Source organism: Ctenopharyngodon idella, chromosome 7 (genome assembly GCF_019924925.1).
Source record: "Ctenopharyngodon idella isolate HZGC_01 chromosome 7, HZGC01, whole genome shotgun sequence".
Classification (NCBI taxonomy): domain Eukaryota; kingdom Metazoa; phylum Chordata; class Actinopteri; order Cypriniformes; family Xenocyprididae; genus Ctenopharyngodon; species Ctenopharyngodon idella.
The window spans coordinates 31,526,718-31,537,524 of record NC_067226.1 but is presented as its reverse complement, the minus strand read 5'-3'; the positions used below and the strand labels follow the sequence as shown (position 1 = coordinate 31,537,524).

General features: G+C 35.9%; 1 protein-coding gene across 1 annotated transcript in view; it reads left to right on the top strand.

Annotated features, from left to right (window-relative positions):
* Positions 1-1,826: 1,826 nt before the first annotated feature.
* igf1rb (insulin-like growth factor 1b receptor) overlaps positions 1,827-10,807 on the top strand; it is a 99,436-nt gene continuing 90,455 nt past the window's right edge. Inside the window, exons 1-2 of the mRNA XM_051900605.1 lie at positions 1,827-2,879; positions 8,549-9,109. Of these exons, the coding sequence (XP_051756565.1) occupies positions 2,798-2,879; positions 8,549-9,109 (643 nt within the window). The 5' untranslated portion in view covers positions 1,827-2,797. The remainder of the gene's footprint in view (positions 2,880-8,548; positions 9,110-10,807) is intronic.

Here is a 10,807-nt window from a genome sequence, read left to right as displayed (position 1 = left end):
TATTTAAGCAGTGACTCAATGGTGAGGAATAGACTGACATCAACCTGAAAACCAAACCAAAATCTCTTCAAAGGACATAATATAAACTATGTTTATATAAACAATGTAACATATATATTGGAAGTATAAAAATATAATTTCTTGTAATCTTTAATTTGCCTTATATTTTAATGTAAAATATTGTAATGATTATATTTTTGTTGCACTATTGATTTCAACATGAATAGTTAAAGGGTTAGTTCACCCAAAAATGAAAATTCTGTCATTTATTACTCACCCTCATGTCGTTCTACACCCGTAAGACCTTCGTTCATCTTCGGAACACAAATTAAGATATTTTTGATTAAATCCGATATTATAAAGCGACAAGAATATTTTTTGTGTGCCAAGAAGCCCCAAAATACCGACTTTTTAACAATATCTAGTGATGGCCGATTTCAAAACACTGCTTCATGAAGCTTCAGAGCTTTACGAATCAAATCAGTGGTTCGGAGCGCCAAAGTCACGTCATTTCAGCAGTTTGGTGGTTTGACACGCGATCCGAATCACTGATTCGACTCAAAAGATTCATAACGCTCCGGAGCAGTAGATCACTAGATATTGTCAAAAAGTCGTTATTTTGTTTTTTTTGGCGCACAAAAAATATTCTTGTCGCTTTATAATATTAAGGTAGAACCACTGAACTCACATGAACTGATTTAAATATGTTTTTAGTACCTTTATGGATCTTGAGAGACGAAGTACCTATGCAGGCCTCGCTGAGCCATCAAATTTAATCAAAAATATCTTAATTTGTGTTCCGAAGATGAACGAAGGTCTTACGGGTGTAGAACGACATGAGGGTGAGTAATAAATTACATTATTTTCATTTTTTGGGTGAACTAACCCTTTAAGTGCCAAATGTGGCAGACATTAATTTCTGTGATTATCCAATAATTGTGACAGTGGACCACAAAACCAGTCATAAGGGTCAATTTTTTGAAATTGAGATTTATGCATCTGCAAACTGAATATATAAGCTTTCCATTGATGTACGGTTTGTTAGGATAGGACAATATTTGGCCGAGATACAACTATTTGTCCTTAGCAATGCATATCCACTCACAAAAATACATTTTTGATATATTTATGGTAGGAAATTTACAAAATATCTTCATGGAACATGATCTTTACTTAATATCCTAATGATTTTTGGTATAAAAGAAAAATTTATAATTTTGACCCAAACAATGTATTGTTGGCTATCGCTACAAATATACCCTTGCGACTTATGACTGGTTTTGTGATCCAGGGTTACAAATATTATTATTTTAACATTTTATATTACATGTTTGGTATTTATTTATACAATACGGATTAAACCAATGATGTCATATTATGACATTATTACATGAGTGTTTTCCTACCAGCAGAACACAGAGTCTTTTGTGAAACAAAATTACAGTGAGACTAAATTACAAGTGTTGCATCTTCCCAAAAGAGGCCTGACAATAAACTTGCTGTGTTTACTGTTTGAGACTAGGAATTGAAACATTCATTTTGAATATGATATGTTATTGTATGACTGTAATATAAATAAATACATAAATTACATTTTAAAATACATATTTATTTTTATTTGTATGGTTGTAATTTAAATAAATAAATAAATAAATTTTTTATATTAAATATTTATTTTTATTAATTGCAGACATATCCTATGTGACTATAATTGTAATAGAGAAGTAAATAAATATTTCACATGGCAAGAACATGTCTGTGTAGGCAGCTAAAGGTAATGAGACACAGCCAGCAGCAGTGTTTTTCTCCAGTCCCAAAAATCCTTTTGCGTGTGTGTGTGATCCAGTCCGGTTTTTCTCTCATACCTTCATCTAACGTAACGTTAGCCTACTATGCGTGTGAGTGCATGAGCGTGTGTGAGAGAGATCGAGCCTTGTTTACAGCGTCAATTCAACGGAGAGAGACTACAGGATCTACTACACATCCTTCACATCTCCTAAATGAACACGGGTCCGATCCTTCAGAAATCATCTGTGTCCTCCAAACTCCGCTTCTTGAAGGGAAAAATCAAGTCCTGAAATCTCAGACTGAAGATGGTGGGAGGCAGAGAGAGACCATTTTAAACCCTGGACGGATATTATTTGGCATCTTTCTGAGTTTCTCCACCGATTTTAGGCCTTTAAAAACGCTGGATGAGAAGTACAAGGCATCTTGCAGCTGATGAAGATCATACACACACTCGCCCAGACTGTTTTAGCCATAGGACCTAAGCGAGTTTCACTGAATAACTGCTAAAACCAGCCTGCGAGGAGACCTACAACGTGTTTTCCCCTTTTTTCCCACGACATGGAGCATGGAATTGCGGATTATCAAGCCGTCACGTGTTTTCCTCGGTTATTTTCACATATGTTTACGAGGAGAAGCTGTCAAAAATAATATTAAACACGTTTAAGGAGCCCGAGAATCAGTGCGCTTGAATCCCCCTCATGGTGAGGGCAGAGCGGACTGAATCTGCTGGATAATCTCGCTGGGGTGTCTGGAGGGTCATTTATCCCATCAAAACACCATGAAGATGGAAGAAATTGGTTTTGTTTGATTATTTCCAGCTCTTGTGTATCTATATTTTTGTTTTCACCCCCTCTCTAAGCTGGATAAACCAACTTTGATCATATTTTTGTACTGAGAAGACTTCAAGAGTCAAGCATCATCCACTTTGAAGGGTTGAGCTGCCTCCCCTATTTTGTAATATATAATTTTTTTTTTTTAAAACAAGTGTTTGCCTTGTTTTTGTACAGGAATGAGGTCTAGCAGACAGAGGCGATATTGGACCTTGTTTTGTGGTCTGGTGCTGGTCCTCTCCACACTCTGTCATGGAGAAAGTAAGTTATAGTAAATACATATGGATTAGAGCAACATATCATAACTGTTGCTTGTCTAAGAAAACCTTCACTTTCATTTTGCTTTCAAAGTGATTTCACATGTGTAATGATGTTTTTAAGCTTTCATTTGTGACGTATGGCTAGAAAACAGTTCCAAATTTTAGACCAACCTGTTACTTTTCACTTAATTGCATGTTTTCCCCCCCGCTTTAGTTGATTTAAATGATTCATAATTGAAAAGACATAGTAAAATGGGCATATTATGCATCACAGAAGTGTCACAGTGTTCTAAGTCAAAGAACACAACAAAGTCAACTTTGGTCATGCTACCACTGCAGTTATATCACTATATCTAATGTGCTAATATTGGAATCTAGTGTGGTCTAATTGTGTTTTACAAGTGCCATCATCTGCACATGTCGGTATAGATCTACTTTTAGCAGAAGTATGAAAGTCAGACTTGAGTTATCATGACCATTTTAGCAGCATGGGAGATTTTGGTGACCGTATCTGGTTTAAGCCATAAACCAACAGGTTCTTTAATAGACTAGAAGTTAGATGCAGTTGTTTTCCAGCTAACAAAAATATGTTCTGAATGTTCTCAGAATGCTCAAAACATTCCATTTTTTTTAAATGTTTTTGTTTATGTGAATGTTAGAGAAAACATTAAGGGAATTTTGTCTCTATTTCTTATTTTGCAAGTATAATGGGAACAGTCTAAAAAATGCTGGGTTAAAAACAAACCAAGTTGGGTTGAAAATGGACAAATCCAGCGATTGGGTTGTTTTGGCCCAGTGGTTGGGTTAAATGTTTGCCCAATGTGCTGGGCACTTTTATTTAACTCAACTATTGTTTAAAAATTACTATATGGTTGGCTTAAAATGAACCCAAAGTTGGAAATTAAAAATCAGACACATAATTACTAGAGGCAACAATAACAATCAAAAGGTGAACATTAATTAATAAGCAATTTAATTAATATTTATTGTTTAATTATTATTCATTAAACTTTTTAATAAATGTTCATGTATTAAACATGTTAATGTTAATTTCCAAAATACTTTGGGTTCATTTTAAGCAAGCAATACAGTAATTTTTAATCAATAGTTGAGTTAAATAAAACTACCCAGCCGATTGGGCAAACATTTAACCCAACCATTGGGTTTGTCCATCTTCAACCCAACTTGGGTTGTTTTTAACCCAGCATTTTTTTAGAGTAAACGTTACTTTTGAATGTGTTCCTAACCACCTAAGTAGTAACATTTCAAAAACAGTAGACTAACGTCCAACTAAAATGTTTCAGAGAAGGATGAATAAATAACATTTTTGTGCTAATGTTTTGATAACATTATTAACGACCAGATAAATTAACGCTACATGAAGAATGTTTGTTTATAACTCTGAGAGAGTCCCTGTTAGCCTTAACTTCCCTGTTAGTTCTTGAAACAATAATAATAATTCTGATTTCATATAAGCTATTCTCTGGAAATCAGATTCTAAAACTCAGTGCCTATTTTAAGTACTGAAGTTCTGTTTTTTATTGATTTAGTATTGTTTTGACCTTCTCATTGTCTCTTTGCAAGTGTTTGATCTTCCTTAACCGTTTTAATTTGGTTCATGTATAACTTGAGTAGTCTCGCAACTGTTTAATGTAGATTTGATAAATCACATATATTTCACCTCCTATTATCTGTTTCACTATGACACTGAGCGCCGCTGGCAAGATTGGCCACAGATTATCATTTGTTTTCTTTGGTGAACATAACTAACGGATAGTATTGATAAGTGTGGTTGGTTACTGTTCATGAGATTGCTATCAGGAAGGGGCTGGTCTCTGTTAGGTTAGGACACATTGAGACTCTGTGATGTGGTTGGCATTAAATTAAAGTGATTTTAGAAGAGAAAATACCATGACATGCTCGGTGCAAGGCGTGTTTGTTTACTTGTTAATGTTTGTCTCATGTTGTTGATGCCATGTGTGTAGGATTTGGAATATTAACCATTGCATGCAAACATGCTGGAAGAACTGAGTCATTTTTATTATTAGTTTGGACTTTGTTTTTCTAAGCAAAACTGTCTTGCGTTCTTTAGTGCTAAAACGGGGCCATACGTATGTGAAAAACATGCAAGATATTTCTGTCTCTTTAAAATCAATAAGTTCTTCTTACAGAAAAGCAATTTTTGCTTCCCTTAATGTTTGACCACCACAAAATTTCCATGTTTCCAAGTAAACTGCAAATAAGACCCCCTGATTCATCCGATTCATCAAGAGAGAGAGGAAAAAATCTGTGTTTTTAAAATAGAACATGTAAAAACACCCGCTCTAGCAAAACAGACCCGGTTCTGTTGATCGGAAGAGTGAGGAGTTTGTGAAGTCTGTGTAATTGGGTTTTACTGTTAACCCCAGCGGTTGCAGGGCAGCGAGGCAGAGGAGGTTCTCGGTGGAAATCCTAAGTATAACCTGTCTCTCTTGGCACAAGACTGTTAAAGATTCCCAGTGGGACATGAATGTGGCTCAGGTTAACTGGTTGACTTATCTCGAGATCAAACCATTGGCTTATTAGTTGATCTGCCTTTTTGGTTGGGTTAAAGCAGTTTTTGCGTCTGCTTGTCAGTTTGAAATTCATTTTGAATCAACATTTTAATAGTAGCAATTCTGTAATTTTATCAAACTGGATGGAATGTTGTAAAGTTCCAAACAAACAATAGAAGAATTCCACAGAATTCATCAAATAAGTTGCTGATAGTAACGTTTGTGTTGTTGTTTTGGTTCTAAAAATGATGTCACTTCTTGGAAGATAATGTCATGAAAGAACTTGCTTTTAGTCTTTTACAGAAGACTAAAAAGTGATATTGAGGAAAATGAAAATCTATGAATTTAAAACAATACCTCCAATATGCTTAGTTTAGAGAAAGATAAATATGACAAAACCAGTGTTGCCAAGTCTGCGGTTTTCCCACGGAATTGGGCTACTTTAACACTGTTGCCGCGGGTTGTTTTTCATGTATGCAGGTTGAAGCGACCCCAAATAACATGATATTTAGCCCCTGGAATGCGAATTTTACCATTGAAACCCCACCAAAAAGCGCGGATTTTACCCCCCAGAACACAATTTTCACGGGGGGACCCCCCTGAAACGCGATTGGGCTAGTTTTGAGTAGCAATTGGGTGGGTTTTATTGTGAACCTGGCAACCCTGCGAAGCACCTGTCGTGTAAGTGAATATTTAACATTCACCCCATGTTCAGTTTTTTGATTTTCTGATTTAGCTAATATGATTTATACTTTTAAAAGTTTAATCTTTCCCCCCAGTTTATTAAGACATATTTGATGGGAACATACAAAAGTAAACGGTAACACTTTACAATAAGATTAATTTGTTAACATTAGTTAATGTATTAACTAACATGAACAATGAGCAATACATTTGTTACAGTATTTATTAATCTTTAATGTTAGTTAATAAGAATCCAGCTGTTCATTGTTAGCTCATGTTAGTTCACAGTGCATTAACTAATGTTAACATATACAACATTTGATTTTAACGTATTCGTAGACTTTGAAATGAACGTAAACTGAGATTAATGAATGCTGTAGAAGTATTGTTCATTCTTAGTTCATGTTAACTAAAGTAGTTAAGTAGTGAAACCTTATTGTAAAGTGTTACCATGTAAACTATGCTATGCTTACAAACATTTGATGTCAAAATTGAAGCGATGAGCAGAGGAAACTATTAAAGTAAAGGACCTGCTGTTAGCAAAAATATGAGGCCGCCTTGCTTTTTGGTTTTGTGAACACATTCTGTTTTGTTGTAGAATCTGAAGTGTTAGGATTTACTAGCTTGGGTTAAAAGCTTTTTTTTTCTTGCTTCATTTCTAAACAATGACATCAGTTTGTGACCTGATTTCCAAATGCCTCCACTCTGCTACCTATGAGAGTTCGCTATGGTGGGCCGGAATTGGGTTATCAAATGTAAACATGAGATTTGGAGAGCCATCAAAGCAATAAAGATAGCACAGTTTACTCAGCAGTGTGAAAATGTTAGAGTCTGCGGACAGGCCGGGTGCTGTCTGTCTTCCAGGGCGGTAAAAGATGCTTGTTTTTGCCATGGTTTAATTCTGTTTTCTAGCATAATGGATATAATACAGCAATGCATACTTGTTAGAGTCAGAATTTAAGGATGACTATAAAAAGAAAGGACCTTCAAGAGGAAGAAGTGGGCCTTTTTACTCTGAGAATGTTATCTAAGATTTAAAGGGATATAATCTTTTAGGTAATGTTATCTCTTAAAGTTTCATTTAAGCTCTATAATTCAAGAGCTCTATAATTATCTTGTTGCATTTTCCAGGATTCATTTTTTAGCTCAGCTTAAATGTTTTAGCATCTTTCTTTGTGTTTAGCCTGTGGGCAAATCACGCCGTGGAAAATAAACAGCAATAATGGGTGGTAGTGAAAGCAGGGATTTCTTTCTCAGGATACCTGTCATAAAAACACAAAAATCTGCCATATGAAGGCTCGCTCATGGCTGTGTGTCAGTAGCAGAAGAAAACCCTCAGTTGGTTGAAGCTTCTCACACGTCTCGTTTCTTTGGCCTAAATCATTGGATTATTGGTAAAAAAAAAATAGGTAAATTCCCAAAATTTCATATCACAATCTTATAATAAACAATCATGATCCACGATCTGAATCACGATCTTCCCAATTTTGAAATGTACTATCGAGAATATCCAGACTGGAACAAGCCAGTGGACTTACTGTAACTTTTTGCACAATTTAAAACAGTATTACATTAAACAATAAGTTGTCAAAATAGTAACTAAACCCTGAGTTAAACTTTAAAACACTGTATGCATTATACATTGATTCTTATTAAAACTACTTAAGTTATTCAGTCAAAAGCAGTGAGTGATTTTGTCTTTGTCTTTTGTTTAACATTTAAAGGGTTAGTTCACTCAAAAATGAAAATTATCCCATGATAATGGGGATCAGTTTCTTTCGCAGTTTAATGGGCTTATAATAATTCTTTTTCAAATAAAATAAAGCATGTCCTGCAGTAGACTTCATTTTACGACAGTCACGTTACATGATTTGCCTGATTTGGGCTTTTAAGGAGGGGCGAAAGCACACCGCTTTAAAGGAAAGGAACGGCATGCGGCACAATGATCGTTTTATCTTGTTTATCACATTTTTATAATCGTTGCAAGCCAAAATTGAAACTAAAAGGTTTATCTCACAGCCCTACTGCAGTTGAATTGTTTTCCAAATGTTTCACCATGCATTAAAGACATGATAGACACATGATATAATTTGGCTAGTCAGCACAGCCATCTAGTGGGCAGTCATTGCTGTATTTTAACATTATTACGAGGATATAAACAATCACAATCTCTTGAAAAGTAGATTGTAAGCGTCTTCAAGATTGATCACGATATAAAATTCTCAGATTGCCCACTTCTACTTCAAAATATCTTCTTTTGTTTCACTGAAGATTGAAAGTCACGCAGGAAATTGACTATTGCACTGCAAATTATGTAACATTTTCATGAATCAAACTATTCATTCAAATATTCAAGGTCAGTTTTTGCTACCCGTGCATTGCTACCCGTGACTGTTGAATATTACAGTCTGCATTGATTATCATCTGAATATTTCTGTTTTCCTCTTTCCAGTCTGTGGTCCAGGCATTGACATTGGCAATGACATCAGTAACTTCAAGCGGCTGGAGAACTGTACAGTGGTTGAGGGATACCTGCAGATCCTCCTCATTGGAGGCAAAAACAATAACAACCAGGAGGTCTTCCGCACCCTCAGTTTCCCCAAACTGACCATGATTACGGATTACCTTCTCCTCTTCCGTGTATCCGGGCTGGACAGCCTCAGCACTCTCTTTCCTAATCTCGCCGTGATCCGGGGCCGTAACTTGTTCTACAACTACGCCCTGGTCATATTTGAGCTGACCAGCCTGAAGGACATCGGCCTCTACAACCTGCGGAACATCACGCGGGGTGCCATACGAATCGAGAAGAATCCCGAGCTCTGCTACTTGGATTCTGTGGACTGGTCTCTCATTATGGGTGCCGATTTGAACAATTACATTGCTGGAAATAAGCAGTCCAAGGAGTGTGGAGATGTTTGCCCGGGAATCATGGAGGACAACCCTCAGTGTATCAAGACGAACTTCAACGACAATGACAATTACAGATGCTGGACCTCCAACCATTGCCAGAAAGGTGAGTTACTGGGTGTCTTAGTCTTTACCTGTTTTGTTGGCTAATATTTTTTTTTTTTTTGCAATTGTTGAGATCTGATCCACTTTTTCAGACGGTGTAGTCAATATCTGATGTGTTGACTTTGGATGGTATAGTGATGAAATGTATTGTAGTTTGCGATATGATAAAAAAAGTGAGCAAAAATGAGTGAATTTTGTCCCTATCTAATTTTTTTTAGTTTAGTTTAAGTCGTATGTATGGCAAAAAAATCAGAAAAGTCTAAGCAAATCGAAAAAGGTTGTTAGAATTAGCTTTAAATGACTATGCTGTAAAACCAAATGTGTCATTGTTTGGGTAGCTAGCCTAGTTCTTCACGTTAACAATTTAACTTTCCTAGTGCAAATCTTTTTTTAAACTGTTGCTCGACTATGATAGTAGTCAACCTGGGGTATGTTTCCCATACAGCAACGTATCTCGCTGCTTAACTACTACCATAGATGCATCGATGGAGAAATTAACTAGCTAGTCACGACTGTTGATTTAACTTTATAGAACTATTTTCGCTAATTAATTGTTTCAAGATCAAATTAATGCCAGATTATAGCTGTAAATAACGAACATGACATTTGAGTACTACTTCACTATTTTTGTTGCCGTTGTTGCTGATTCCGATTTTTTTTTTGTTTTTTTTTTTTAAAGCAAATGAGCCGATTCCACAACCAGTTGCTGTTTTTTTCTCTCTCTCTTTAAGCAAATTTATTTGTTGTTTATTTGCTCTATGACAGGCCAAACTGGTCTTAAACAAAAAAATATCTGTAGCCATTTGAAATTAGAGGCACCACTGCATTTTAATTATGATCCAAACAAATATGCTACACACATGGAGTGTGAGCAGTTGCTTTTTTTATTTAAATTGGATTTAATTATAGGATTTAAAGTAAAAACAGAGTGGTCTGTCTTTAGATTTGTTGAAATTATGCTACATAAGACACAAAACAAAAACAGCAGACAGACTGAATGAAAATACAAATCCACTCTCTGACAGTAGGTGGTGCTTTTGGAACAGCAGTGATATAGCTTTTCTTTGGTTACCGCTGTACACAAACCAGCGCTGTACTTATAAATACTACTTTATATGTAGATACGAGGAAAAGAAAATGCCATCTAAATTTTTCTAAAGACAATCAGTTCCCTTCAGAGATACATTCATATAAACCCCCACCCCCAATTCAATATTTATATTTCTTTGAGCATCATGAACAGTGAGCTGTGTCTGGTACAGTATTTTCTCTGCTGGCGCGTCTGTGTTCTCCTTTTTGTGCCAGTCTTTAGCATGTTCCGTCTCTGGCCTGTGAACATCCTGTTTACAGACTTGGTAATATTTCACACAAATGACATTTTGGGAAATGATTGCAATGCAGTTTGTGTGTGTGCAAGTCCAGAACAGATCGCCCAAAATAAAACTAAAAAACGATTGCCAATCGTGTGTTTGGAGCAAAACCGGACGGTTCCGACCGGTGCATCTCCGGAAAAGAGGTCGCACCACAAGAATTATTTGCACTCACACAAATGCTCCCAAATATATTTAGAGGTTCAGGAGCATACGTGACCAAAATGATCACAATTTCGAGCCTTGACACTTGTTAACTTGCTTATTTTGCTCGAAAGCATGACCTGTTTAAGCACACGTCATACTAACCAGAAACTATGCTTCTAATC